Source organism: Sebastes umbrosus, chromosome 5 (assembly GCF_015220745.1).
Source record: "Sebastes umbrosus isolate fSebUmb1 chromosome 5, fSebUmb1.pri, whole genome shotgun sequence".
NCBI lineage: Eukaryota > Metazoa > Chordata > Actinopteri > Perciformes > Sebastidae > Sebastes > Sebastes umbrosus.
Window position 1 is genome coordinate 7,164,202 of NC_051273.1, and position 25,007 is coordinate 7,189,208.

The window sequence follows — 25,007 nt, forward strand, 5'->3', positions numbered from 1 at the left end:
CCCTGTTTCCCCCCCTTGTCCCTATGGAGAACTCACAGTTACTGTGTGAGACCCAGACCAAGACGCTATTTAACCTCGGGGTAAAGCTGAGTGCACAGGGGCAAAGAATTGATTTTACTCAAATGTACTGAAATGCTACAGAAAAGTAAAAAGTTTTCCTTAAAGCCAAAGGCATTTTTTTTAGAATAACTAGTGTTTCTCAAAACTAGTTATAAAATAACATTTCTAATTTACTTCCTTTGAAATCTTCCCTGGTGGCACAGACTGTAAAAGTTGTGTTGCATGTTATCCTGCAAATTTTTGCTACTGCTGATGAGCAAATGTAACAGAGCGAACAAAGCGAGAGAAAGGTGAATAAAATAGGTCAATAGAGAAATGGGAGTATTGCTAAAAAAACAGACAAAGAGCAAAGGACTCTCATGCAGTCTTATAGAAAATTATTTAAAATCAAGAATCCCTTCCTCCCATAGCAATGAATCTTATCTTACAGCAATAAAACAGCAATAAAACAGCAATAATATTCAAACGTCAGGCTTTGACTCATTGCCCAGTCCAAGTCGGCTGATTTACACTTCTTGGAATGGTTAAAAAGAGCTACGGTATGCATCAATCAATTAAATGTTTCCTGCACATTTGATCTGGAGTCCAGACTTGAATGTGGGCACAGCAAAAGATATGAGAGGGGCTGTAAAACCTTTTACTGCCATTTAATTTACACAGCTTAGGGGCAAAACCCAGGCCAAGCTGAAATGATGTGAACACTGTGACCAAAGCACGCCTTTTACCAGAAAGTTGTTCTTCTTGATTAGAAGTGCAGCTCCAAATTTCCGTTCAGTAATGCCCTTACCTCATTGACCTGTTTCTTGTCTAGATGGAAGACCTGCCCAGAGCTGGTGGAGGCGATCTCCTCGTAAACCTTGTAGCCAGTATGAGTCCTGTCATCACAGTCTCCTGTCAGCACAAACACCACCTAAACACATACATATATAAAAATGTGACCCTTTTACCTATAAACCTGTATACAATATACTATATATTGCTTTAATATCCAAACCTGTGACTGTTTCTGCTGAATGAGCTGCAGGACTTCATTGGTCAGCTTGTAATCTTTGGAACGAGCGTCTGTGAAGACATAAATAAAGGATCCCGGCAAGGAGATCTCCAAGGCAATCTTTATGGCGCCAATGCTCATCTCCGGACAGTCCCCACCTCCCTGAGAAAGAGAAGGTTATCATCAGCAAATGGTTTGCATGTACATATCTATGTGTGAGTTTGTGAGCCACCAACACAGTTATTAGTTATTAGTGTTAGTTATAGTACGCAGTCTAAGGTAATACATGGTAGGGCTGCCCCTTGAAAGTTGAATCATCCGTCGGTGACCCCTCAGTCGAATTGAAATTCTTCAAGTCGAGCCATGGTTTTCTGTTTTTTTTTTTTTTCAGTCAGTGTGCATTACATTATATTTCTATATTCTAACGGAGTATGCATGCTTGCTAAGAAAAATCACGGGAATACACAGTGTTTTCCACAGGTGGTTGTAGGCTGTAGATATGAATGGCGATGACACGGCAAAAAAGTCACACCCACAAAGCATGGAAAACAAGACGGGGTCCATGTTTCAAGATGGGTCGGGTGTAACTAATAAAGAGGCCACAGAGTGTATGTAATATAGAATTATCAATGCAATTCAGGGCTTTGAGCACATGGATAAATTTAACACTACAACTAGAAGGCACAAACCAACACATAACGATTCTCTTGCAAACTTGCAAAACTCTCTAATGGTTTGTTCACATTTCCCTTCCAGTTTCGATTTTTACGTAAAATTGCATTTGAGTGAATGCTTGTAGTTCAGCAGCATTTGTGATAGTCCGTGATGTTGGACTTTTCAATCAGCAATACATAAATAGCACCAAAGTTATGTCTTGGAAAAAATGTAATGTCTAGTGGTAGAACACATCCATGAAGTTTTTCGCTTTTAGAAGATATGCTGCTGAAAATAGACAAAGGTGTGAGGCGATCTTGTTCCAACCACACTGACAGCCGCAACTAACATAGTTAAAGAAAATGTGTGACTGTGAGTGTTCAATCTGTCTCTCTCATCCATTATTCTGTCTGTCTCTCTGTCTAGTTGGTGGGGTCAAAGACAAATGTCCTCTGCAGCATTCCAACAGACACATTTTTCTCAGTCTGAGGGGTTCAATAGTTAGCTAGGATGCATCACCCCCCAAGAGTAACATCTGGAATGGAGTGACCCATGATTTTAGGCCAAGGGGGGGCGGAAGGTGAAGAGACAGGAATCCTCTGTCTCTCCCAAACTCCAACATCTCCCCTCTGGACAAAAATCCACTTCCCCATTGCCCTCAACACTAAGCCTGATGAAATATGAAGTGTTGCCTAATATCTTGACTCTTGAACACAATGGCGTTCATGTCAGAAGAATTTCAATTTCAAGAAAAATGTCAACTCCAAAGAGTATCTTTTCCGTGCACTCTGGCCAAAACCTCTTCAGGGGTTGTGCAGGTGAAGAGGTGAGGGGAGGAAAAACAGACTCAGGAATGAAGCATCGAGTGAGAGGAAACTGGATCTCTTCCATTCTACACACAACAGGCTCGCACACCAGATTAACTGGAGCACATGCCAAGGATGCACTGACACTTGCCAAAATCCTTTTCTTCAAAGGACAGACCTCTGAATGCTACTTATCTCTGTCCATGTCTGTCCATCTCTCTGTCATACTTGAGGCGTACCAGCTTTGCAGTTTTTCTGCTATGCAATAGGGTTTCTGCACAACTTCCTTTCTCTCTCCAAGTGATTACAGAAAGATTTGAACTTGGCAGAATTCTGTTTAGCTGTCTAGACCTTGGTATGTTTTTGTTTATACATTTGTTTGTAATGGTGCAGGAAGGCAAATAGACATGGGAATGCAGAAGGGTTTTTCCATTTGCCACAGTAAGGTCAACATATGACCAAAGTCTTCAGTGTTAGAACCCGTAGCTACCATTATATGAATGAGGAAATCCCACTAAAACTAGGAACAGTGATCACAAGTCTCTAGTAAGTAAGACAAATAAATCATTGTTTGAAACTTCTTTCATCATCCAATGTAGACTGACCGATCGGGCTTGGTCTTAATCCGCTAACATTCCTACCCAGACGTCTGGTACAACCACAGTCTTTTATCAAGGCCAGATGATGTTATGCTACTGCTATAGCATCCAGGCTACTGCTGCTGTTTACTTGGTTCGATGAACGTGATTTCTGAACCCACCTGAACGTACAGCTCTCTCAGCTCATACTGGAACTTCTTGGGGTCTGTTGTGATTGTTATGGGTCCAATCTCTGCAAAAGAAACAACAGAAAGAGGCTCTATGGTTAATAGGGCCACAGGCTTAAGTCTGCATCAGATGAATAACTGAAAGCATTTTTTGTATCCTAAATTCTTGTCCTTAGCCAAATATTGCTTTTGGCAGATGTGTACGGATGTCCAGATTAAAATGTCACAATATGAACTGCAGTGAGGATAAACTTCAGGAAAGGAGATACATTTAACTAACAGAGAAAGGAAGAGAAGGAAATGTGAGAAAGATACTTGAAGACAGACAGATGATAAAGGGAAAACATGAGAGGAATGACAAGGAAGGTTGGAATTATGATCTTAAAATGTTTCTCAAGACAGATATAATGATGATGAAGGTCTGTACTGATAAGACATGTGAGCTCCAATTCGTTTTGTCACTAACAACATTTACATGCACACTAATATTCCACTGTTATTCTGAATATGACAATATTCAATAATTAGCATATTCAGTTTGGATATTCAGAATTAGGCCTTATTCTGAATGGAGCATTTTCCGATAAAAACATTTGGGATGTGGCGATATTATTCTGGTTTTAGGAGCATTCTTTGGACATGTGTACAGCGCATTCAGGATATGCATCTCAATTGGGGTTTTCATGGCAGTTTGGGCCACACGGCCTCTTGCCTGTTTATGTCCAGGTCTGTGCGTTGTACACAAACCAACTAGCCAACAGTTTGCAGAGATGTATGCCCAAAGAAAAACCCACATTTCTTGTCAGAAAGAGAATCACACCTACTTTTATACTTTATGAAAGACTTGGATATCAACAGGTTTTTGGATATGCGCAAATATCGCTACACTAACATTTTCAAGAAGGTGGTTAAAGAAATGAAAGAGAGGTTGTTTTCAAACAAGTTCAGCACCAGTTACGTTAATCAGAGTATGCACGGCTGCATGTAAACGGGTTATTAGTGGAATATTCATTTTTATTAGCTATGTAAACACCTTAGTAGGAATATTGTCTTTTTCGGAATAATGGCAAATATCGAAATATGTAAACGTAGTCACTGATGCACCAAAGCTGATATCATCTACATGTCGTGCACCAGAATTTAGGCTAGATATACTGGACGATAGAGCATACAATGGTGCTAAGTGATTAATCGACTAATTGTACCAATCCTCCCAACCATTCCTTGAGTTATTGGCTCTTCTTTGGTTGTGGGCAAAATACTTTTTCATTCAGTTTTTGTAATGTTCTTGAGTCAATGTCTGCTTTGGATTTGGCCAAAGTTGGGCCATCATTCACTGGACCATGAAAATAGAGCACCACCTCTACATAGGGACAACACGGCCTGTGCTCTGTTCTTCTGCCAGTGTTGGTAGTCACTGCTGTTTCTCAGCTTACTTTGTTCTATCCATTAATGAGCTGCTAAGCCCCTTCTTGAGTCAAACTGTGTGACTTCAGCCACTGCAGCTGTGCTGTGGAATGAGCCTGATGAGGGACTGCAAAAAGCACACACACGTAGGCACATACACACACACACACACACACATACACACACACACACATACACTGCAGTTTTGCACATGCAAGCAGATTGGAAAACAAGGTTTCCCTTGTTGAAGAAAGGGCAATTACATAGGATCCCTGACTTTTGAAAAAGGATACAGTTTGAACTGTTTTACAACAGTCTTAAACTTGTTGAGACTCCTTTAACATACTTATAATCGATAACTTTCTATTCTCCTTCTGTCTCAACTGTTTTTTTTAAGCAAAACATTGAAGGTTGTAGAGTTTGACTTAACTTTACCATGAACCAGAAGCATTTTCTTTTCTTTTCTTTGCAATCAGCATCACCTTACTATTTCTTCTTGAAAAGCACTCCACGAGCACTTTCAATGTCTATAATAAAACACAAAGAAGCAAGAAGCCTTTTTCCCAATGACCCAGATTTTGGCATCCTTGTAAATCCTCAAGGTGGAGAGGGAAGGAACATTTGCAGCGATCAGAAACGCATTTTAAAACTAACATGGAAATGTGTCTGGCTGCTCTGAACGGAACATGGATCTCGAGCCAAACTTTTCAGAGATGGAAAAGCTGACATCTCTTTCCTTATGGGAGAAGTTCTCATGGCTGTTGTAAGTATTCTTTAGACCATTTGGGCAACGGTGATCCTAACCACAGCCATCGTCTTTGCACCAGCACTGTGGAAAACCATAGCTAATACTCATGACCTCTAAACAGTCCACTAGAACTGTTGGGGGTTAAGTGCCGTGCCCAAGAGCACCTCATGAATAGTGCTTGAGGGAAGGGAAACCATCACCGCTTAATTTCCAAAAAACACATTTTCCCTGCAGATCTGGAGACTTAAGCCAATGGTTCCTTGCACAAAATATCAGAACCCTTTTAGGTAGATGAACAAATTCCTTTCGGATAACTCAGAGAAACAAAGCTATTTTCATCATTTACCGAGTGAATATTATAAATAAAACAAGTTTGAGGACATAGGATGCTAATTCCACATGCACAACTGCAAATATAGAGCTTACGAATTTTCGGAAGTGAAAATCCCATTCATATTCTGAATCGCAGAGTTGATTATTAGCCATAATGTTGTAATGATATCAACCTTGTTTTAAGAAAAACATGTTTTATTCGCAATGTCATGGAGAAGTACTACACTACCCACAATCAGTTTAACAGCGACGTCTCTGATTGATGGAGCTCGCTGTTACCATTGGAAATGTGTACCCTACCAGCGAGTGACGGTACGTGCTCGTACACGCTTGTACATGCTGCTCCATGGTCTGCTCCCGGATTTCAAACCGGGCCAACATGGCGGCTCGAAACGTTCTCTTATATTGCGAAAACAGTTCACCGAAATGTGTTTGAGGCGAGAAATAAGGCATGCAGTTGCTGAATCTGTCTTCATTTTAGATCGACAACAGTTAGTTTAAAAGTTTTTTGGGAGTTTCCAGAGGTGGCAAGTCACCATTCGCAATGGTTTATGGGATGAGTAGTTCCTTCACTCTTTAAATAATTCTGTACACAGTCTATTACCTTTGCCTTTTTCCCGTTTTCCAATGGTTGTTTTTGCTCTGAATCAAAAGTTTTATGGTCACAATTCATCTCGAAGCCGTTCAAAAAGTGGGCGGTCACTGTTGAGCTCTATAAAGGATATGTTAATGCAGTCTTCTGGCTGCCACACAGGAAATAGTTTTAATGCTTTCTCTGTGATGACAACAAGGAACACATAAGTGGCATGAATGGCTGAGAGAATGAACTCAGAGTGAAAGAATGCTCTAAAGTCTGACAAGAAGGAACAACAAAGGAGAGAAAATGACGTGCATCTCATCCTGTTTTTTTCATTAATCTATTGTGGAAGTTGTTGACACAAGTAGACTTGAAATAAACGATCAAAGCAAATTACTCCACCTTGATATTCTTACAGCATTCATCCATGATGCCGACTGTAAAAGCATGCATCTGCACATCACGTGCGAGCTTAAACACGCACAGAAAGTCTAATGGGATGGAACAAACTGGGCAACTGTCCAATGGCAAACTCTGTTTCACCTCCACTGACATTCAGGCTTAAAGTAATTTGCTGGGAATCACTCACGCATTCAATGTGGAGTGAGTTTTTCTTTCCTTACAACATCAGCAGCAAGGAATTCCAAGGCCAATGCACTGAAAGGTCACAGCCGTTAATGTCTTCCAACCAAATAAATTCAGAATTTTGGCAGCAATACATAAGACAGGAGAGCTTCACAAGCCGTTACAGTGCATGACAGACAATTGAAAGAGGCATCGTACTGACATTTCTTCAAAGTTGTGACCATGACATGATGTGGCACTTTTGGAAAGTTATGCTCTTTAAATGCTCTGTGCCTCCAAGACCTTGTGCCACAGTGGGGAGAGTTTATATAGCCGTGGCAGTGATCACATTTACCGTAATTTTTTCATTCCTGAAGGCACAGACCAGGATGTTCCAAACTCACAATTACTGGTTTATAAAAGCCTAATGACAAAGCTCCAGAAAGCCAGTGCTGTGAACAAACAGCTCCCTGAGGAACCCTTAAACTGAACCTTCTGTTCATCAATACCAGCAGCAACACAGTCACAAAGGGCTGTGTTCTTTTTTCCTATCAACAGGCACCGGTTCATTCATGGTTCAGGATTTTTATTAACAAAATGGGCCCAATGGGCCCAGTTTTTAAAAACTGATTTAATGAGCCACTGTATGTTTATGTTATTTACTCAAATACTGGTCAGGTATAGGAGGTTCTATCGCTCTCCCCGTCCAACAAAACCCAACAGGTTACACAACATGTAGCTGTTACAGCACTTAACAGCAACAGAGGCCATATACACACACTGCTTTCTGTCATTGTGCTGACTCAGGGTAAAATCTGCCAGAATGAGAGTGGCTGTCATCCTGAGGGGTCAGCTATGAGGCATAATTCACTTAATCAGCCCCACTGAGAAAACACATGTGAAACAGCACACAGTGCTATTAGGGTAGCGGTGCCTCAATGAGGAAAGCGTCCAGCGCTTTACATACCGCATAGAAAGGAGCAAACGTGTCTCCAGAAACATATGTGAGGTAAGGCACGCAAGTCTATTTACACTCTTTACTTATAAATGAACACACAGACACAAACAAATGTGCTGTGGATAAAAGGTCAACAGCATAGTGCTCTGTAATTACCTCAGTATGAGCAGCCATCCTTCTTAATAGAGTGCACACATGTGTTATGTCTCTCTTGGGAGAAGGCAACAAAACTAAATAGGTCCGAGTACACTGCATGCAAACAACAATGTGCAGTACTTAATTGTTAACATTCTTTATTTCGTAATTGTTGACTCTACTTTTCTTCCATTATTTTTTAACTATTAACTTTATTACAGTTACTGCGAGGAACTTTTAACTGGTTATGAAGCAAGAAGATTGGCTATTTCTATATAGTTATTCTTAATGCCTGTCATCGGGTCCAATTCTATGCCAAATCAGACAAAACAATTTACGGCACGTAGCAGGTTCACCAAAACCTCCTTCAGCTTAGATTCCAGCAGCGACCAACCTGCCACGGACAGACCCAGATGCGCCTTCGCTGCCGTCTTCGACCTGCTGTCAGAGCTCCGCGTACGGCAGCAGCAGCTCCTCTTCCGGCCAGGAGCAGAGCTTCACTTTTGCCGTATTGCTGGGCCCACTGGAGGGAAGGGAGGCACAGGAGAACCAGAACCAGGCGTGCGCGGCACAGACTGCCAAACCCTGCTGCAGTAAAATAAGAACTTTTTTAAAGGGATTCTGGTGCTTGGAAACACAACGCTTTGGTCCACAGGGACCGCCAAAACCAACACAAAATGCAATTTCCTTGGAGTAATTTTAACTAACTATTTATTACAAAATTTTCTTTTTAATTCCTCTTCCTTTTTTCTTGCCTTTTTGATGGAGGTATAAATCCCTAATTTAATTTGCTCAAATTGGCCAGCTGTACTCAGACACGGCAGTGAAATCAGCTTGAAAGATTTTCCAAAACAGGAAACCGCTGTCTCGTGAAAAATATATTATTTCTAACCAAGTTCAAATGTGTAGCCTGTTTAAAATGGGAAAGCACAGTGATCCCACTCACCAGATAATAATCTCCACTTATGTCAAATGCAGTGGTTATTTCTGGTGTTGACAGTGACACAACCATGTCCTCACTGCTCCAGAACAATAACCACACTTGTAATGGTGGCATATCAAAAATGTGTTCTTTCATCACACTGAGCCCAACTCATACACATTTTATTATTCTTTTCCTCTTTTAGCAGCATGAGGTTTGAGAAGAATTCATCAAATAAAGTACTCAAATGAAACTTAGCAGAAAAGCTATTTTCTCCATAATGCATCAAAGAGTGTCAATGTTCTCATAACTGTCAACATAAAAAGATCACATTTTGGCTTAACTGACTACATTCAAAATCTCTCCTTTTACTCCGTCCTCTGGATTGGATTCGAAGTTTATCAGTCACAAGGCTGCTCAGTCCCTTATCACAGTGCCTCCCTATGTGTCTCCCTCTTTTCTTCCTTACCCGTGCTCTTTGAAACTGCATCTTTTACCCTGCCTGACTTCCCCAGCTGCCATCTAATGACTGAGGTTTATCCCGGAGCGGCAGAGCTGACGACAAGCTTGATTTCAAACCACCACAAACTGAACTTGTGATGGAAACTTCTCCCCACAACCAAACAGAGAGAGCGAGCAGGACCACCAGGCAGCTAAACTCTGCTAGCTGCGGCGCTGCCTCTCTCGTTTCACTTCATTCGATGCAATTGGATGTGTCTTGGGATGATGCGCCACAAAACCACAGATCTCTAATAATGGCACTCATGGGTTCAAATGATCACACACAGCCTTTCGCACATAAACATAGAGTGAAACCCAACTGATGCACACACCACACACAGGCATGTAATCCCTCCCAGATGCATGGCCTGATGGGGAGCGTGTTGCAGAGACAGATGACAGCTTTGAACCCTCCACCAGGCATCCGTCTGACTTGATAACTGGTGTCGTAGACAGAACATAGAGGAGGATGCAACCCGAGGGGAAGTGTGAATTTATGATGGTCAATTATGGGGATGTGTGGTTCTGTGGTGCGGCCATTCAGTGTGTATATACTTGTGCATATTACTCTATGTGTGTGTTAAAAGCATAGACTGTATATAAGAAGTGGACGTAGTCACCATGACATCACCCATTGGTTTGTGGATTGCCGTTTTGGAGCCTCGAGTTTGGCATTTTGGCCGGCATCATCTTGGTTTTTGCCCATCGCCACACGAGAAGGTTGAGCTAAGTACAACCGAACGCTGAATAATAAACTGCATCCCTGCGTCCTAAAGCATCCCCTGCTTTATGGTCTATTTGACTCTAAATGGGACCATAATTTACTAAATGAACATCATGCTGTATTGAAGAAGACTTGAAACTATCGATTGAGACCATAAACTCATGTTTACAATGTTTACTGAGGTAATAAATCAAGTGAGAAGTAGGCTCATTTTCCCATAGACTTCTATACAATCAGACTACTTTTTGCAACCAGAGGAGTCGCCCCCTGCTGGCTGTTACAAAGAATGCAAATTTAAGGCCCTTCCTCATTGGCTTCACTTTTCAGACCCGGAGGTCGCCAAATAAGACAATGAAATGCTGAATAAAGAAATGCTGCTCTATCAACTATAGTAAATGTAGCCTAATTTTTTGTCCCCTATCTTTCCTGTAACTGTTCTCTTTCCAGGAAAGAAGATATAGCATTAAAGAAATTAGAAAAAACATCTGAGATAATGGTTTCAATCAGTCAACATGATACTGTTAGTTTTATATGCCAAATAGTATATAATGATCTGAAAAGTACAATATGTAAGGGATAATGTGCAGTGAGCCAGTCATTGTTGGGAAATAAACCCCGACAGGTCTCGCATCGCCCTGAAGGAGTTTATTTCACAGCTACTTACTTAAGAAATCAATAATTTGACACAAAAATGGTCCGCCAGAGTCCAACATCAGAACTGCGCCCATAGCAACGGTGTGTTAAACATAGCGACTGCTATAAAGAAATAACAGACCGTAGAACGCCATGATTGACCAATCAGAATCCACTATTCAACAAAGACTTGTAATAACTAATGTTAACTGTTGAGACGTGCTCTTGGTGAGGTATGCTCCACTTGTTTGAGTTCAAACTAACATTATATTACTTAACGTCAACATCTGCGTCAACATCTGCGCGCTATTATCGCTTTGTGATCTTCATAAAAATCTAGACGTCATAAATGCATAATAGGCAGTAAAGTTGAGGAATTTAATAATGATTTCAACTTGTTACTGCATAGTTTTAATGCTCCATTTACATCTTGTCTGGGAAAAGGTGGGGTCAGAGGAAATGATCATAGTGGATCCAACAAAGATGTCTTTACTTGAGGATCCATATAAACATTATCACATGTTGGCAGTCAAAGCGTTTAGTTTGATTCTCACCACAAGCTTTATATGACTGAATGTGACGTGTGGAATGGCAAATCTTTACGAAGAAAAACATAAAAGAGAGAGTTGAATGTAATCTTGTCTGTGTGGTTGGGCGACCGCCTAGACTCTGTGTCTGAATACCAGCCACAATAGAAGAATGCCGACAAATGTCTAAGGAGGAATACGTAAGTAAGTGAATAATGTATTGCTCAAAACAGGCAAGAAGCGTTACTGTCCGCTTTATTGTCTTCATGAAGAATATGTCCAATCTTTGCCATATATACATTATGAGAGATGTTGAGAAAGATTTGTTTCATGTTCGGACATAAAATTCATGTATTATTTGTCCAGGCTGTATGTATAGAGTTTGCACGGTGTAAGAATACGTATTCAAAACAAATATCTTGAGTATGTCGTATGCTGAACAGATCATTAGGTCCCCAATTCATCCCCAATTCAACAAATAATTTTACCGACTCACGATTACTCAACTGACTTCTCTGACAATAGACACTTTGCAACCACCAATTAGGTGTCTGATGTCTAACATGATCTCTTGCCAGTGATATTGTCTCAGACATCTAAGAGCAAATGGTGCACACATAAACAATGCTGCGTAAAAGTGGAAGAGTTCTGGTCTGATTTATGATCATTGGTGTCAGAAATGTGTTATCAACTCCCGGCTCAGCACCTCCCCACCTTTTACATATAGGCACTAACTTCTCTCAACTCATTGACCTAAACATCGATTGATAGTGGCGTTTCTGGGTCAAGCTGTTAAATCATTGTCATAAGTCCTGGTGACACCTTTGCATCGGTGAAAAAACATCTTACAAAACCAAACTGCTTACAAAACTGACCCCAACCCTGATGGGTTGTGTTGTGCAACATCTCCCTTACCCATAATGCCTCACAGCAAAGAGACAAGACAGATGCTCATTTTATTGCCTTGACAACATATTATGGATGAGAAGGAGGGCTGGAGAAGAGGATGAAAAAGACAAAGCTGTAGCTTAGAGAGGCATCAAAGAGTGTTAAGCCTCTAAATGCCTCTCACTGAAAGGGCAAAAACTGTCAGGGGCAGCCAACACATAGAGACCAGTGTGACGTTTCTACATATGGTCTCCATTGTAGAAAAACCCTGAGACTTGGCTGGTTCACTCTCAGGAAAAAAATGGCTTTTACAATTAAATCAAATGTGGCCTTTTAATTGCATTAATTTGCCTCAAATTAAGTAAAAGGCTTTAAAATAAATTGCAACAACCTCAAGATTACAACCACAAAACTGTAAAGCTCATGATTAAGTATTTTATGGGTGATGGTGTAACCCCAGAGAGCTCAAAAGAGACTGGGTGGTGTTTTCTGTTTTGTGTGCGTCTTTTGTTTTACTGAGGAAATTCTAATTGTGCATGCTGAGCAGATCAGCACTGCCGACCACACACAGATGCACACTCAAATGTCTGAGGTAGTGATTTCCAACCAATTAAAAATGGAAAAATAGATTATTTTAGCCTTTTGAGGTTTCCAGGCCAGTTGACCATGAGCTCAGCATGTGCTTGTCATCAGCTTGACACAGAATACCAGGTTCATCAAAACAAGCTCAGGTTTCAGACACAATGATACTATATTTATAGGGAATGTGTACATTATTTTGTTACGTTTCAGGGCTTTATGGTGTGCCCAGAGAGTTTTGGATCATGGAAAGTGTGCTATGGGAAAGAGAATGTTGGGAAAACCCTGTTCTGAGGTGGCCTTTGTGATACATGACTTCCCGCAACACATGCCCGTCAGAGACAGGGTGCAGAGGGCACTGACAGCCTGACCTTCTGCCTTGCCGCCTGTAAATCAAATTCCCAAAACACTTGTCTGGTTCAGACACATTTGCCACAATTAAAAACCACCCAGGCCTCCATGTCAGTCAAACTTCTTAGATGCTTAGTTGTTTCATTCCTACTCCTATCTTTTGCTTCTATCTTCATGTCCTCTCCTCTGGTGCAGACACATGGATATGTCACCAGTTGTGCAGCCTTCACAGTAAATGGGAAATAAATAAGACAACGAGAGAACCTAAAAAAGGAAAAGAATATGCCTGCAAAAAGCAATTGTGACGAGGCTAATTGCATCAAGGACAACACACAGGTACAATGTTTTCTTGCATTCCCAGAGAGAAATTTTGATCATGATTACACAAAGCATCGCAGAGATTTGTCTTTCTGAAAAAACACTGCCAGCAAGCCTAAACTGATGAGTCTTCTTCCACAGTGACCCATGAACTCATCTAGTACATACTGTCACTGAAAACATCCTGCTCATGTATCGGTGTAAACCTATAGTCCTGCAATAATAAGATCATTCCACTTTTACAAGGATGTAATGCCCTGCTTAGTCTCTTTCAGTATAGTAAAGCTGGCCCAGTAGACAGAATTTAATTAACGCAATAATTTACTTTTTTGGCAACAGCACTGACATATCACCTTAAAAAAGTGGTAAGCAAACATATTTACATATCCAACAGAATCAGAACAATGTTTGTATTCATTTGGAGTTTGTTTCTCTGGTCAACTGACATATGTAAGTCCAATATTCACACTCCTTTTACCTCTGTTTTGCTCTCAACTGACTGCTGAGGGAAATATCTCGCTCTTTAGAGAACAATGCTTCACTATGTTCACCACCTCATCTGTAACTTGTCTGCCATTAAAACCAAAAGAAAGCACTGAAAGACACTAAAAAGCTCTGTAACACTATTCAAATCTGTACCAGAAAAGGAAATTAAAGTATGGCCACAAAAACAAGAGCTGTACTCCTGCTGTTCCGCAGATTCACAATGTTCATGACATGTGTTCGAGGATCATCTGGCTCAAATAAATGCCTTCATGTGGTGAAGACACAATAACTCAAAAAATGTGTCCTCTCTCTGTTTCTACGGGAAGAAGCTCATCCCTCCAGTATCAATGTTTTGAGAGTAAATGTCACTCTGAACACACCAGCCAAGCTGCTGAGACCTTACATGTGTTTCAACTAAAATGTACATAAACAGCTTACACAGTAAAGAAAATGAGGTCATGCCATACCAAACCATGGGATATGTTCAACTCTGGCACCAGATCTATACAGACGTAAATCTAATGCCTTCCAAATGAGTCCTCCAGACCCCGAGAGCATGACGTAAAACAATGGAATCAAATGAATGTGCAAAAAAAATCCTTTATTGGAAAAATACCTCCTTAATAATAATGTCTAGACATCGATCCATAGAGTCTAAACTGACTATAAAAACACTGATTTGAGGAAAGCCCTCCTTAAAGGGGCAACAGTAAAAGTGCTGAGGTCCTTGCTTATTATTATTATGAGTAATAAAGCACAGAAAATGCTGACTGGCAAATACTAACATACAACAAGTGTACGTATGTCTACAGCCAGTAAAGCTGGCAATCAGCAGCTGGAAACTATCCACTAGGGATTTTGAAAGACTGGTTTGGGACACAAACTTTCTTTGGAGAGCCATAAAAATGGGTCAGTATGTTATTCATAACTATATTTGACGTGTTATGTGACCCAAACCTTCTCTAGCCACAGCAATGGACAGAACAAACTGTAAGAACAGCATTTAAAAGGTGCTCCCCCACCAAGCAGTGGCCGCTGTTATCAAAGTCACCTGACTGACTTGCCTCGGGTGTTGAGCTCTCCTAGATAAATGGACTTGCTAATGCTGTGGACACATGGTAAGCATTAGGGATAGGTCAGTTAAACATGTCTGCCGCTGAACAGGGAAAAAGCATCTTAGACATGCAGCAAAATCTATGTTTGTGACACAGCCTTCGAAAGAACTTGTCATCTAAAATAACACTGATATATCTATTTTGATGCAGCTTTAAATGATCCTGGCACATAATCAACTTCCTCAGTCTGGGGAGATGAAAACATATTTACTTTTATTGCATAAACTCTTCCTATTCTTTCAACTCACTCCCAGCCATAAATCATAATGTCTTCACCCCTACAGCTACGTGTCATCTAAGGTTCCTGGTCTGTTTCTCCTTTCACTTTTTCAATACTGCAACCTGTCCAACGTTCACGCCTCCACACTCAGACAGTTACCCGAAAGATGCTGGAACACGAACAAAAAACGAGGAACAAAAGGTCAAGAGGATATTGATGAGAGCCCAGAAAGTGATGTCAAAGAGCCCTGAAGGTCACGACCAGGGCACAGAAACCCTCAGGACGAGGCTCAGAATTCAACAGAGGTTGAAAAACAAATTCGAAGCCTGGAGGGAAACAAAACCCAACATGGTGGACAGTACAAAGTACCAGAGACATTTGGCACATGGGTCAACAACAGCATCCAAAGGTCACCTACCTGTGACTTTTCTAAACACCTCAGAATCTCTAAATATATCCATTTGTAAACAGGGAAGAGAACGGACAACGTTTAAAGTGTCCCTATAGCAGCCCTCAGGTATGTGCTGCTTTCAATGATGAAAGGGAGCACCGAATACAGAGCTAAATAGAGTTGAAACTATTGCGCCAAGAGCACCTCGGGGCACTTCAGAAGGTGCATGTACAGTCCTAAAAATTAAAGGCCATTTTAATATTCCAGAGCCGGTCTAATAAAACATGAAACACACAGACACGCATTGTAGTCTGCCACACTCCTCTCTCCTCCTCTAATTCTCCAAAAACCTCCACCTCTCTCTTTGGGCATTCCTGCCTAATAGCATCATTACTGACTGTGTCCAGCTAAACGCAGAGCTCCTTGTAATCTCACACGGGCGGGGCACCTCAGACAAAACAACTGCTGCTCTGGAAAGAAGGAAACAAAGGGGAAAAGGCGATGGTGGAAAAGAACGCTGACCACCAACAAAGAGAGCTCTGAGGTAAGTGCCTTTGATCATGCGGAGGAGGTCGAAGCTATCCCGTCATCTCCTCTCATCACTCAACGCCCAGAGCTTTGGTCCATCTCCTTCTAACTAAAGTTAACTGGCTGGAAAAGGGTAGCAAGGCAGGCCATCACCGAGCCAATCTACAGAACTCATAGCTGGAACACAAACACAACAGAAGCAAAAGACTGGAAAGTCAAAATCTGAGTCTGAACTTCAAGTTGATGTTAGGCAGACGTCACTCAGTAAGCCAGTCAGTCAGTCTATGACTCAGCCTCTCTCTGTTTGGCTTGTGCCTGTCCTTGAACACATCCAGTGCAGTCAGACAGGACAAGAAATATGTTTCTGTTTTACCTCTGTTCTCCAACACACTGGATTTGAAATGAAACAATTACTAGTGCTGACTTTTTCAAAAAATTACGGTATTGGAGGGGTCGTGTCCAGATGGTAACCCAGAAATTGCGAAAACTTGCAAAAACTGTCACGAGACTTGCTTTCCAATGATCTATCCTAACCTTAACCATTCAGCCTTTGGGCCCCCCAATAACAGCGTGCAGGGTGTGCATCCCGTTCAGCCCATTCAGTTGGTCAAATGCCGCCGCTATGTCATGCCCCTCGGCTTCTGATACCGAGGCACAAGTCTCCAAACACAAAGCGGCCGTATTTCACGGATATGAACGAGTTGTGTTATGTGCACATGCCCAGTGATCCCCCTGCTCCTCTCTGTGCTGTGAGTGCAGCTATGATCAGTGTGTGTCTGTAGTTTGACGAGAGCAGCGCTGAGCCACACACACGGACTTCGGCTGCATTCATTCAAAATCTGGCAACTCAGCACCTTCCTGCAGGATTATGTGGAGCGGTGCGGAGTTAGTTGTGTGTTTATTTGTGCTTTTAGAACATAACCACCGGGAAACAATCAGAAAAATCACACTATATTTCTCCGATTCACTGCTTTGTTGTCACTAGAGGCGCTTTCTCTCAGTCACTCCATAGCTCGTTAACCATCGCTGCTTTCTCTCTCTCCCTCTCGGCTAGTTGAGGTGTGGAGGTGTGGCCAACTGTGAATGCAGTGTGTTTACAAACAGGAACCGACAATGGTTACATATTATACCTTTAATCATCTTGCGCATGTGGAGATGATAAAGTAGACATGATTTCAGCTTCTCTCTCAAGCTCTATTTATAATTCGTCACAGTTCACACAACTATTTCCGTCACTTATTGCAAGCACAAACATTTGCAACACTATGAATGCCTTCCAGGACAGACAGGTCCAAAAGTGGACTCAATGACAGCAGCAACAACCACTTTTGAACTAGTATACCTCCATCATTAGCTCTAAGGTTGTATAGGACAATGCAGAAGGACAAAAACCCTGAACATAAAGACAAGACAATCACTCAAGGCAAAACAAGCAAATGATTGAAGATGGCACAATATCAGGACATCTGTGATTGAGGGAGATTGCATCCTCTGTTATGTCCGAAATTCCATACTAACATGCTATTTAGTACGCTAAAATGGTACGTGAGATATTTTAGTATGTCTGAAACCTTAGTATGAAACTAATAGTACATGAATTTCATACTATTTCCGGGGAAATATTAAAATATGCAACACTGGACACTACGGCAGCAAAAATATCCCACAATGCAATGCGGTAGTGACGACAACGTTCATAACAGATGTTGACGGACAGCTCTGTAACGTCAACAATGCTTCAATTTAAGTATAAGTATAAGATTTCACTTTGCTAGGCGTAATACAGCTTTTAAATGAGTTCAGACTGATTCTCAGGAATCATCGATGGTACGGGTTACCATGGTTACACGTCTCCAATCGGCAAGGAGGCTCTCAGGAAATGACGTGGTAATTACAGTTCAGTGTTTCCGAAAAGATGCATACTACTGTTTATTCACACAAAAGTATGTTGAACAATATTACACATATTTAGTATGTAGTGCATAGTATGGAATTTCGGACGCAGTCGTGGAAATGGTCCAAAACTTTACTGACTGCAAAGGCTTTGCAACCAAATATTAAATATAATGACTTTATTTAAGTTCTTGTTAACTTGTCCTTTCCTATCTGACATTTAAAATTGGAGGACTACACTGCTAACTACTCTGGAAAAGGGATAAAATGTGCCACTTTTGATGTGGATGCAAACACCCTTCAATTAAAGCACCGAGTCAGAACATTAACCTTCCACTCATTGTTCCATTTTACATCTGTTATGTGGGACTGCAAAGCTAACACAACAAAATGTCATTGACCCAAGGCACTGGGTTCTGACTCATCTCAAAATCAGTTAATTTAACACTGACACGAGCATGTGCGAGACAAACACACTCTCACAGCAAGGTAGTATTTACAAGGACAAGCATGTGTGTGTAAGGACGTCAGCAGAGTCCTGAAGAACGTAGGAGCTCAGAGGAGACAGAGGAAATAAATCTGTGGACACATGCAGACACATGCAGACTCATGCTGTCTTTTTATTTCATTTCAACTCCTTAGAGCACACAAGTCACACCTTGTAGAGTGTTTTTTTATATGGTTAATTAGAAAACTGCACAATTTAACATTAATTCTGGGATCATGCCGTGCTCGGTAATGGTATGAGTGCCGTGAAATAAAAGTTTATTTGGTAGTAAATTCTCAAATAAATGTTCAATGAGTCCAGAGAGTCTGCTTACAATACACCTTTGACTCCTCAGCCTAAAAGCTCGGATTCCTTAATGACAGATTAGTCATCGCTCTCTGGACTGTAGCTACAGAATAGAGATGTTCATGTTCACAGCTGTTATTTGAACCATCCAGGACGGTATTTTACAGTGGATTCTCTCATAAAGTGAATGTTATTTTCAAAAGAATCCAGGGTATGAAATGAAAACACAACAGGGTGGCCAAAAATTCAACCCTGAGTAGAAAGCAACACGCACACAACTTGCTTTGTCTCCTCTGTGGTGCAGGAAATTTATCATTCCCCGGAGATCGAATTCCAAAGAAAAAAGTCAATTCCTGCACACACTTATCACCTCTGGATTGATTTATTTTAAAAAGAGTTAACATTTCAGTCACCAGGACCTTTCTCAGGACGTATCAACAATCCAAAAATTCACCCCTACCACTGTTTCATTGGAGTGTTTTCAGACTGTAGTGCCTCAGTAAAAGGACTTGTGAAGTATCCCACTCTTGCTTTCTCTCTTTCTCTCCCTGCAGGATGGAGGAAAAGGGGGGGGAAGCTTCCTGACTGATCTTCCCACACAAGCCTGACCCCAATATCCAGGCATCCTCCTGACACTCTCGCTCCACACACACAGACACACACACACAGGCCGAGAGATACACAAACACACTCTCCACTGTTTACCGTGTCAGATTGCAGTGTAAATAAAGGGGAAGCTCCGGCCTCTGATTTAAAAGGAGCCAAATCAAACAGGAGGGACTGCGTTATCGCACTGGGTCGGATGGAAAGCCAGAAGAGAAAATGGATCTGTGTCAGAATGAACCCTAAATAAAGAATCTTATGAAAACAGATCCGATTCTCCCCGAGGGTCTGGGATATTGTCGGAGAAGGACAAAAAGTGGGGCAAGGGCAGAACAACATTTGGGGAAATGTTCAGCGACCCCCTGACTCGCAGTGTGCTGTGCTAATCATTCCTCTGTTCCCCTGGGGGGGTTTCAGAAAACACATTCTGACATCCTTGTAAACATTTTAAGAAGCGTCACTTGGTGGTGAGGGACAAACACAAAGACAAAGAAAAGTCAACAACGGATTTCTCAATCAAACAGTTGTGGCTTCAGTTTACTGTAAGAGGAGATTTGCATCGTGACTTCCTAGTGACAGTAGTAGGAACATTTGCTAGAAATTAAGCCTGGATTCTACTGTTGCTTTGTCCAAGATACACAATGCATCACAGTTCTTTTATCATCTGCCAATGATCTCAAATGTACTCCCCCCCCCCCCCCCTCCTTCTGAAGCACACAATAATGAATCAATCATTTGTTACACTTGTGTATACTGAGCATATTTCTTCCTTGAATATAATTATTATTCTAGGCACGATTGAGGAATTGAGCTTCATAAGAATTTGTGACATGCTGAAATTTAGCAGAGGAGAGAGCAAACATCTGGAAAAGGAATCTGCCTCTTCGCCACACAGTTCACCTCTGTCCATGCATCTTGGGCTTTCTCTCTGCAGTTGCTAAGTGTATTCAAGTTAAACTGAGTATATTTAAAACACAGTGAGGGGGGATCATCATGTAAGATGATTTAGGACTTTTTAGGTGTGCTGGCAGGATATTATACAAATACTACAAAACGGAGAGTCTATGGTAAGAAATGATTGGAGCAGGTTGTACCCTAAAATGCTTAAAGGCCACCAGTGAGTGAAACACACACACTGATTTTCCCTCTCTCATTTCTGCCGCTACATCTCTCTGTTCACGCTTATAAGGTCTATCTACAGAGATGTTTCCCCTTTACTCTTGCTGTTGATGGATTGATTTTTGCAGGTGGACATCTAACACGTCTCACCTCCAAATCAGAACACAAACGCCCCCATGGCACTGTATCACAGCAGCCTTTGATGGTGCTTTTGCAAGCAGGTATAAGTGACCTCTCCTCCCTCTCAGAAAATAGTAATTACAGGGACTTTAAAATGCTTACACAAAGTCTCTTCATCAGCAAAACTTTCAAACATCAACTTCAGTAATGTGGTTGTGATGGTAAAGATGAATTTGACTTGGAAAAAGTGATATAACTAATGCAAGTCACTACATTGAACAGTGCATCTGCACCTCTGATCTAAGCCAGGCTCACTGTGTAAATTACCCAATGATATATATTATCTTGGCATTATTAGCTGTTGAGAATGAGAGAGCACCCAGGGGTGATGATAATCATCAAGCTGCATCGCAAACCTGAAGCCACACACTAACCCTGGCGGAATGCTAATGATAGTGACCGCCAGGCTGAACATCTGTGTGCGGAGACAAAATCCCCCCAGAGTCCCTCCTCTGGAGGTGTGAGGAGCATTAGGCACTCAAAGGGCGGATTGTGAGCAAACTATCACATTTCTCACTTTTCTGTGTGCCTTTTTTTTCTTTTGATATTTTATTTGTAATGCTTTTCCATAACAGAAAGACAACATACACATAGAACAATAAAACAAAACAGAAAACTTGAAAGGATATAGATTGCCCTGTCTCTACAAAGCCTTGTCGTCGACATGTAAACATTGTCCATTTCTCCCACTTCTCTCGACATTACTCCTCTTGTGTTCTTATCCTATGGGTTAACAGTTCCATATCATATATTTCATTCATAACTTTCAGCCATCCATCTTGTGTAGGTGGTTCTGCCTTACACCATCTCCAACAACACTTTCAGCAGGTATCTGTCTTCTCTTAACACAGTCATATTACTGAAATACAGTACTATACATGACTTGGTTATATCATAGCCCAGAATTTTGCAAATAACCTTATGAACATTTCCCCAAAACTGTGCAACTTCAGGGCAAAGCCGAAATATATGTGAATGATCTACATTTATGGCCCCACATCTTCTCCAGCATGGTTGTGCTACAGACAAGTATTTGTTTGCAATTTGGGGTGTTATAAAAAAATCTAATTACATTCTTCCAACAGTGTTCTCTCCATGTACGTGAAGATAGGCTGTTGTGTTCTCCAGATATGTAACCATTCATCTTCTGTGAAAGTGACACCTAGTTCGTTTTCCCATTTCAGCTTTACGTACACTGTAAACAATTGCTGTTAATTTACAGCAGGATTTCAACAGTATTAACCTGTTATTGCTAAAAACAGTGCTTTACTGTACTTTACTACAAAAGAAAACCTGTTAAATTACGCTCATAGGCCGTTTTTTAACTGAACTATAATGCATTCTTAAAAAACATCACTTTACTGCTGATCAACTGTCTAAAGTATCATCAGTAACACTTTCATGCAGTATTTTTTTAATTCTGGGACCTGATCTGCTCATGTGAGGCTTGTATATTGTACATGATTGTAAAATCAGTGAATTAGCTTTATTGTTCTTCACTCACATGTTGTTCTGGTTTGCATTCTGTGCTTGTAGCCAGCTAGAGACACACATTTTGGGAAAAGTGTCAACAAGTCTATTATAGCCTTTTTCCTAACATGTGCCTTTAAATGTATTTAGTGTGACTATTCCTATGTCTGTAACCTGCTAAGTCTATTCATCTAGGCAAAACATAATGTTTATTAAAATGTATGTAAAACCTAAATAGTGCATTAAAACAAATCTGTAAGATAATGTAAAAGAAAGGTGGAAAAACAGCTATATAATGTATCTTTAAACAGTAAATTAACTGTAAAATACTGTGAAATTAATAAAAAAAAAACAGTTCAAACTGTATTTTTCATTAACAGTACAAATCTGTAAATTTCAGCGACAGTATAATAATGTTAATTTTACAGTAACATAAAGGCAACCCTGCTGCCAGTTCTTTACTGTTATTTAACTGGGAAATTGTTAACAGTGTATAATATTATATTGCCCTTTCTCTCCATTAGGCACTGATATAATTTCTGTGTGCTTTTGTTGTCACAACAGAGACCAAACACAAAATAATCCCAAAAGTGTGCAGACATTTTTACAAAAAAAAAGCAAAAAAAAAGTCATGCATAAAAAAAGTGATGCGTAAAAAGAGACTTTCGCTCCACATGCTTTCATTACATTACCTGGATCATGGAAGGGCACCAAGGCGAAGTTGTACAGAGTCTTCGTCGGTCTGTTCAGGGATGTTTCCAAAATCTTGGAGGCGCCCTCGATGACCTGGACCAGGTCGTCGTACATGGAGCCGGTAACGTCAAAGACGAAAGCCAGGGTGGATGCACCCTCCGGGATGTCCTCTGTAGTGTCCTGCCCGGTGGTAATAACCACTGACAGAGCCAAGGACAGCCACACCAACACCAGTCTGCTGCCCATCTCACAGCCAAGATGCTGCTCTAAGCAAAGTTCTTGGATGTTTTGTTCTCTTCCAGTCGGGTGAACCTCAGGGTGAGTCTCGAGATGAAGGTAGAGACATCAGGGTCTCAAACTGAAACGTGTTTAGAACAATTCACAAAAAAAAGAGCAACAACTTGCCAAATAAATCGGAAATCTCAAGAGTTGCGCGTCTTCTTCTTCTTCTTGCACTTTTTCTGTGCGCAGAAAGTTGCAGTCTCTCACTTCTTCTCTGTGAACTGAACTCCTGCAGATCCCAGCAGCTGCAGCTGTGCCTGTCGTCTGTTGACTGTCTGCAGAGTCAGGAGCTCTTGCAGACTACACCATGCACAATAGCAGTGCTCTGATTGGACGAGATGTTTTGGGTGACTTCGAGGGACCGTGTGCGTAATGTACTTTACTGCAAAGAGCTGCAGGGCTGCCATGTGTCTTATGATCACATATATAGGCTATATAGTCCATCTATTTGTTATCATGTTTGGCACAGGAGATATGATGCAAAATACATAATTTGGTTATGGTAATTTTTGTTGCAATGGCTCCATGTCTCAAAATGTTTAGGGCTCCAAACTGTTCAAGTGTACCAAGTTTCATGCCTTTATAAAAAAGTGAACATAATTTTCACATATCACCTGGAATATAACCCATTGCCACTGAGTCAGGGCCTCATCAGTTGGAACATGTTTATATTGACAATGAGGTAAGAGTGAGAGAACATAAAATAATGGATAGAGAATTCATTTCTTAGTACAGTCTTTCTTTTTTACAGGTCAAAGGTCAAATTCTCTTGACCTCAGTGTCATGACAATGTGACTGAAGGATAGATTATAGTCTAAGCTTTACAACGATATATGACTTCATGATATTGTGTGTTGGTTTCCCTCTTTTATACTGGATCTATGTGTAAAATGGCGTAAAAAGATGGAAACGTTTTAATGATGGAGGGATGAAAAAAGGAGTGATAGCACATAGAAAGCTACCATTGCTGCAATGCTATCATGCATTGTCCAACACTAGGGATATAGACCTTTAAAAAAATCACTATGAGACATGGTCCCTCCAAAGTGGCACGACCAACCCCCTGGCTCATGGACTAATAAGGTCAGGGGATGGAGGGATGGATGGATGGATGGATGGATGGATGGATGGATAGATAGATGGATAGATGGATGGGTAGATAGATGGATGGATAGATAGATGGATAGATGGATGGATAGATAGATGGATGGATAGATGGATAGATGGATGGATGGATGGATAGATGGATAGATAGATGGATAGATGGATGGATAGATAGATAGATAGATAGATAGATAGATAGATAGATAGATAGATAGATAGATGGATAGATGGATGGATGGATGGATAGATGGATAGATGGATGGATAGATAGATAGATGGATAGATGGATGGATGGATGGATAGATGGATAGATAGATGGATAGATGGATGGATAGATAGATGGATGGATGGATAGATGGCTAGATGGATAGATGGATGGATAGATAGATAGATAGATAGATAGATAGATAGATAGATAGATAGATAGATAGATAGATGGATAGATGGATGGATGGATGGATAGATGGATAGATAGATGGATAGATGGATGGATAGATAGATGGATGGATGGATAGATGGATAGATGGATAGATGGATGGATGGATAGATGGATGGATAGATGGATAGATAGATGGATAGATGGATAGATGGATGGATAGATGGATAGATGGATGGATAGATGGATAGATGGATGGATAGATGGATGGATAGATGGATAGATGGATGGATAGATGGATGGATAGATGGA

The 25,007-nt window shown here is 40.9% G+C and overlaps 1 protein-coding gene across 1 annotated transcript in view; it reads right to left on the bottom strand.

Moving 5' to 3' along the window:
* hmcn1 (hemicentin 1) overlaps window positions 1–23,465 on the bottom strand; it is a 92,132-nt gene extending 68,667 nt beyond the window's left edge. The window contains exons 1-4 of the mRNA XM_037770770.1: window positions 22,933–23,465; window positions 3,272–3,342; window positions 1,055–1,213; window positions 848–970 (exon numbers count right to left, since the gene is read on the bottom strand). Of these exons, the coding sequence (XP_037626698.1) occupies window positions 848–970; window positions 1,055–1,213; window positions 3,272–3,342; window positions 22,933–23,179 (600 nt within the window). The 5' untranslated portion in view covers window positions 23,180–23,465. The remainder of the gene's footprint in view (window positions 1–847; window positions 971–1,054; window positions 1,214–3,271; window positions 3,343–22,932) is intronic.
* Window positions 23,466–25,007: the final 1,542 nt, after the last annotated feature.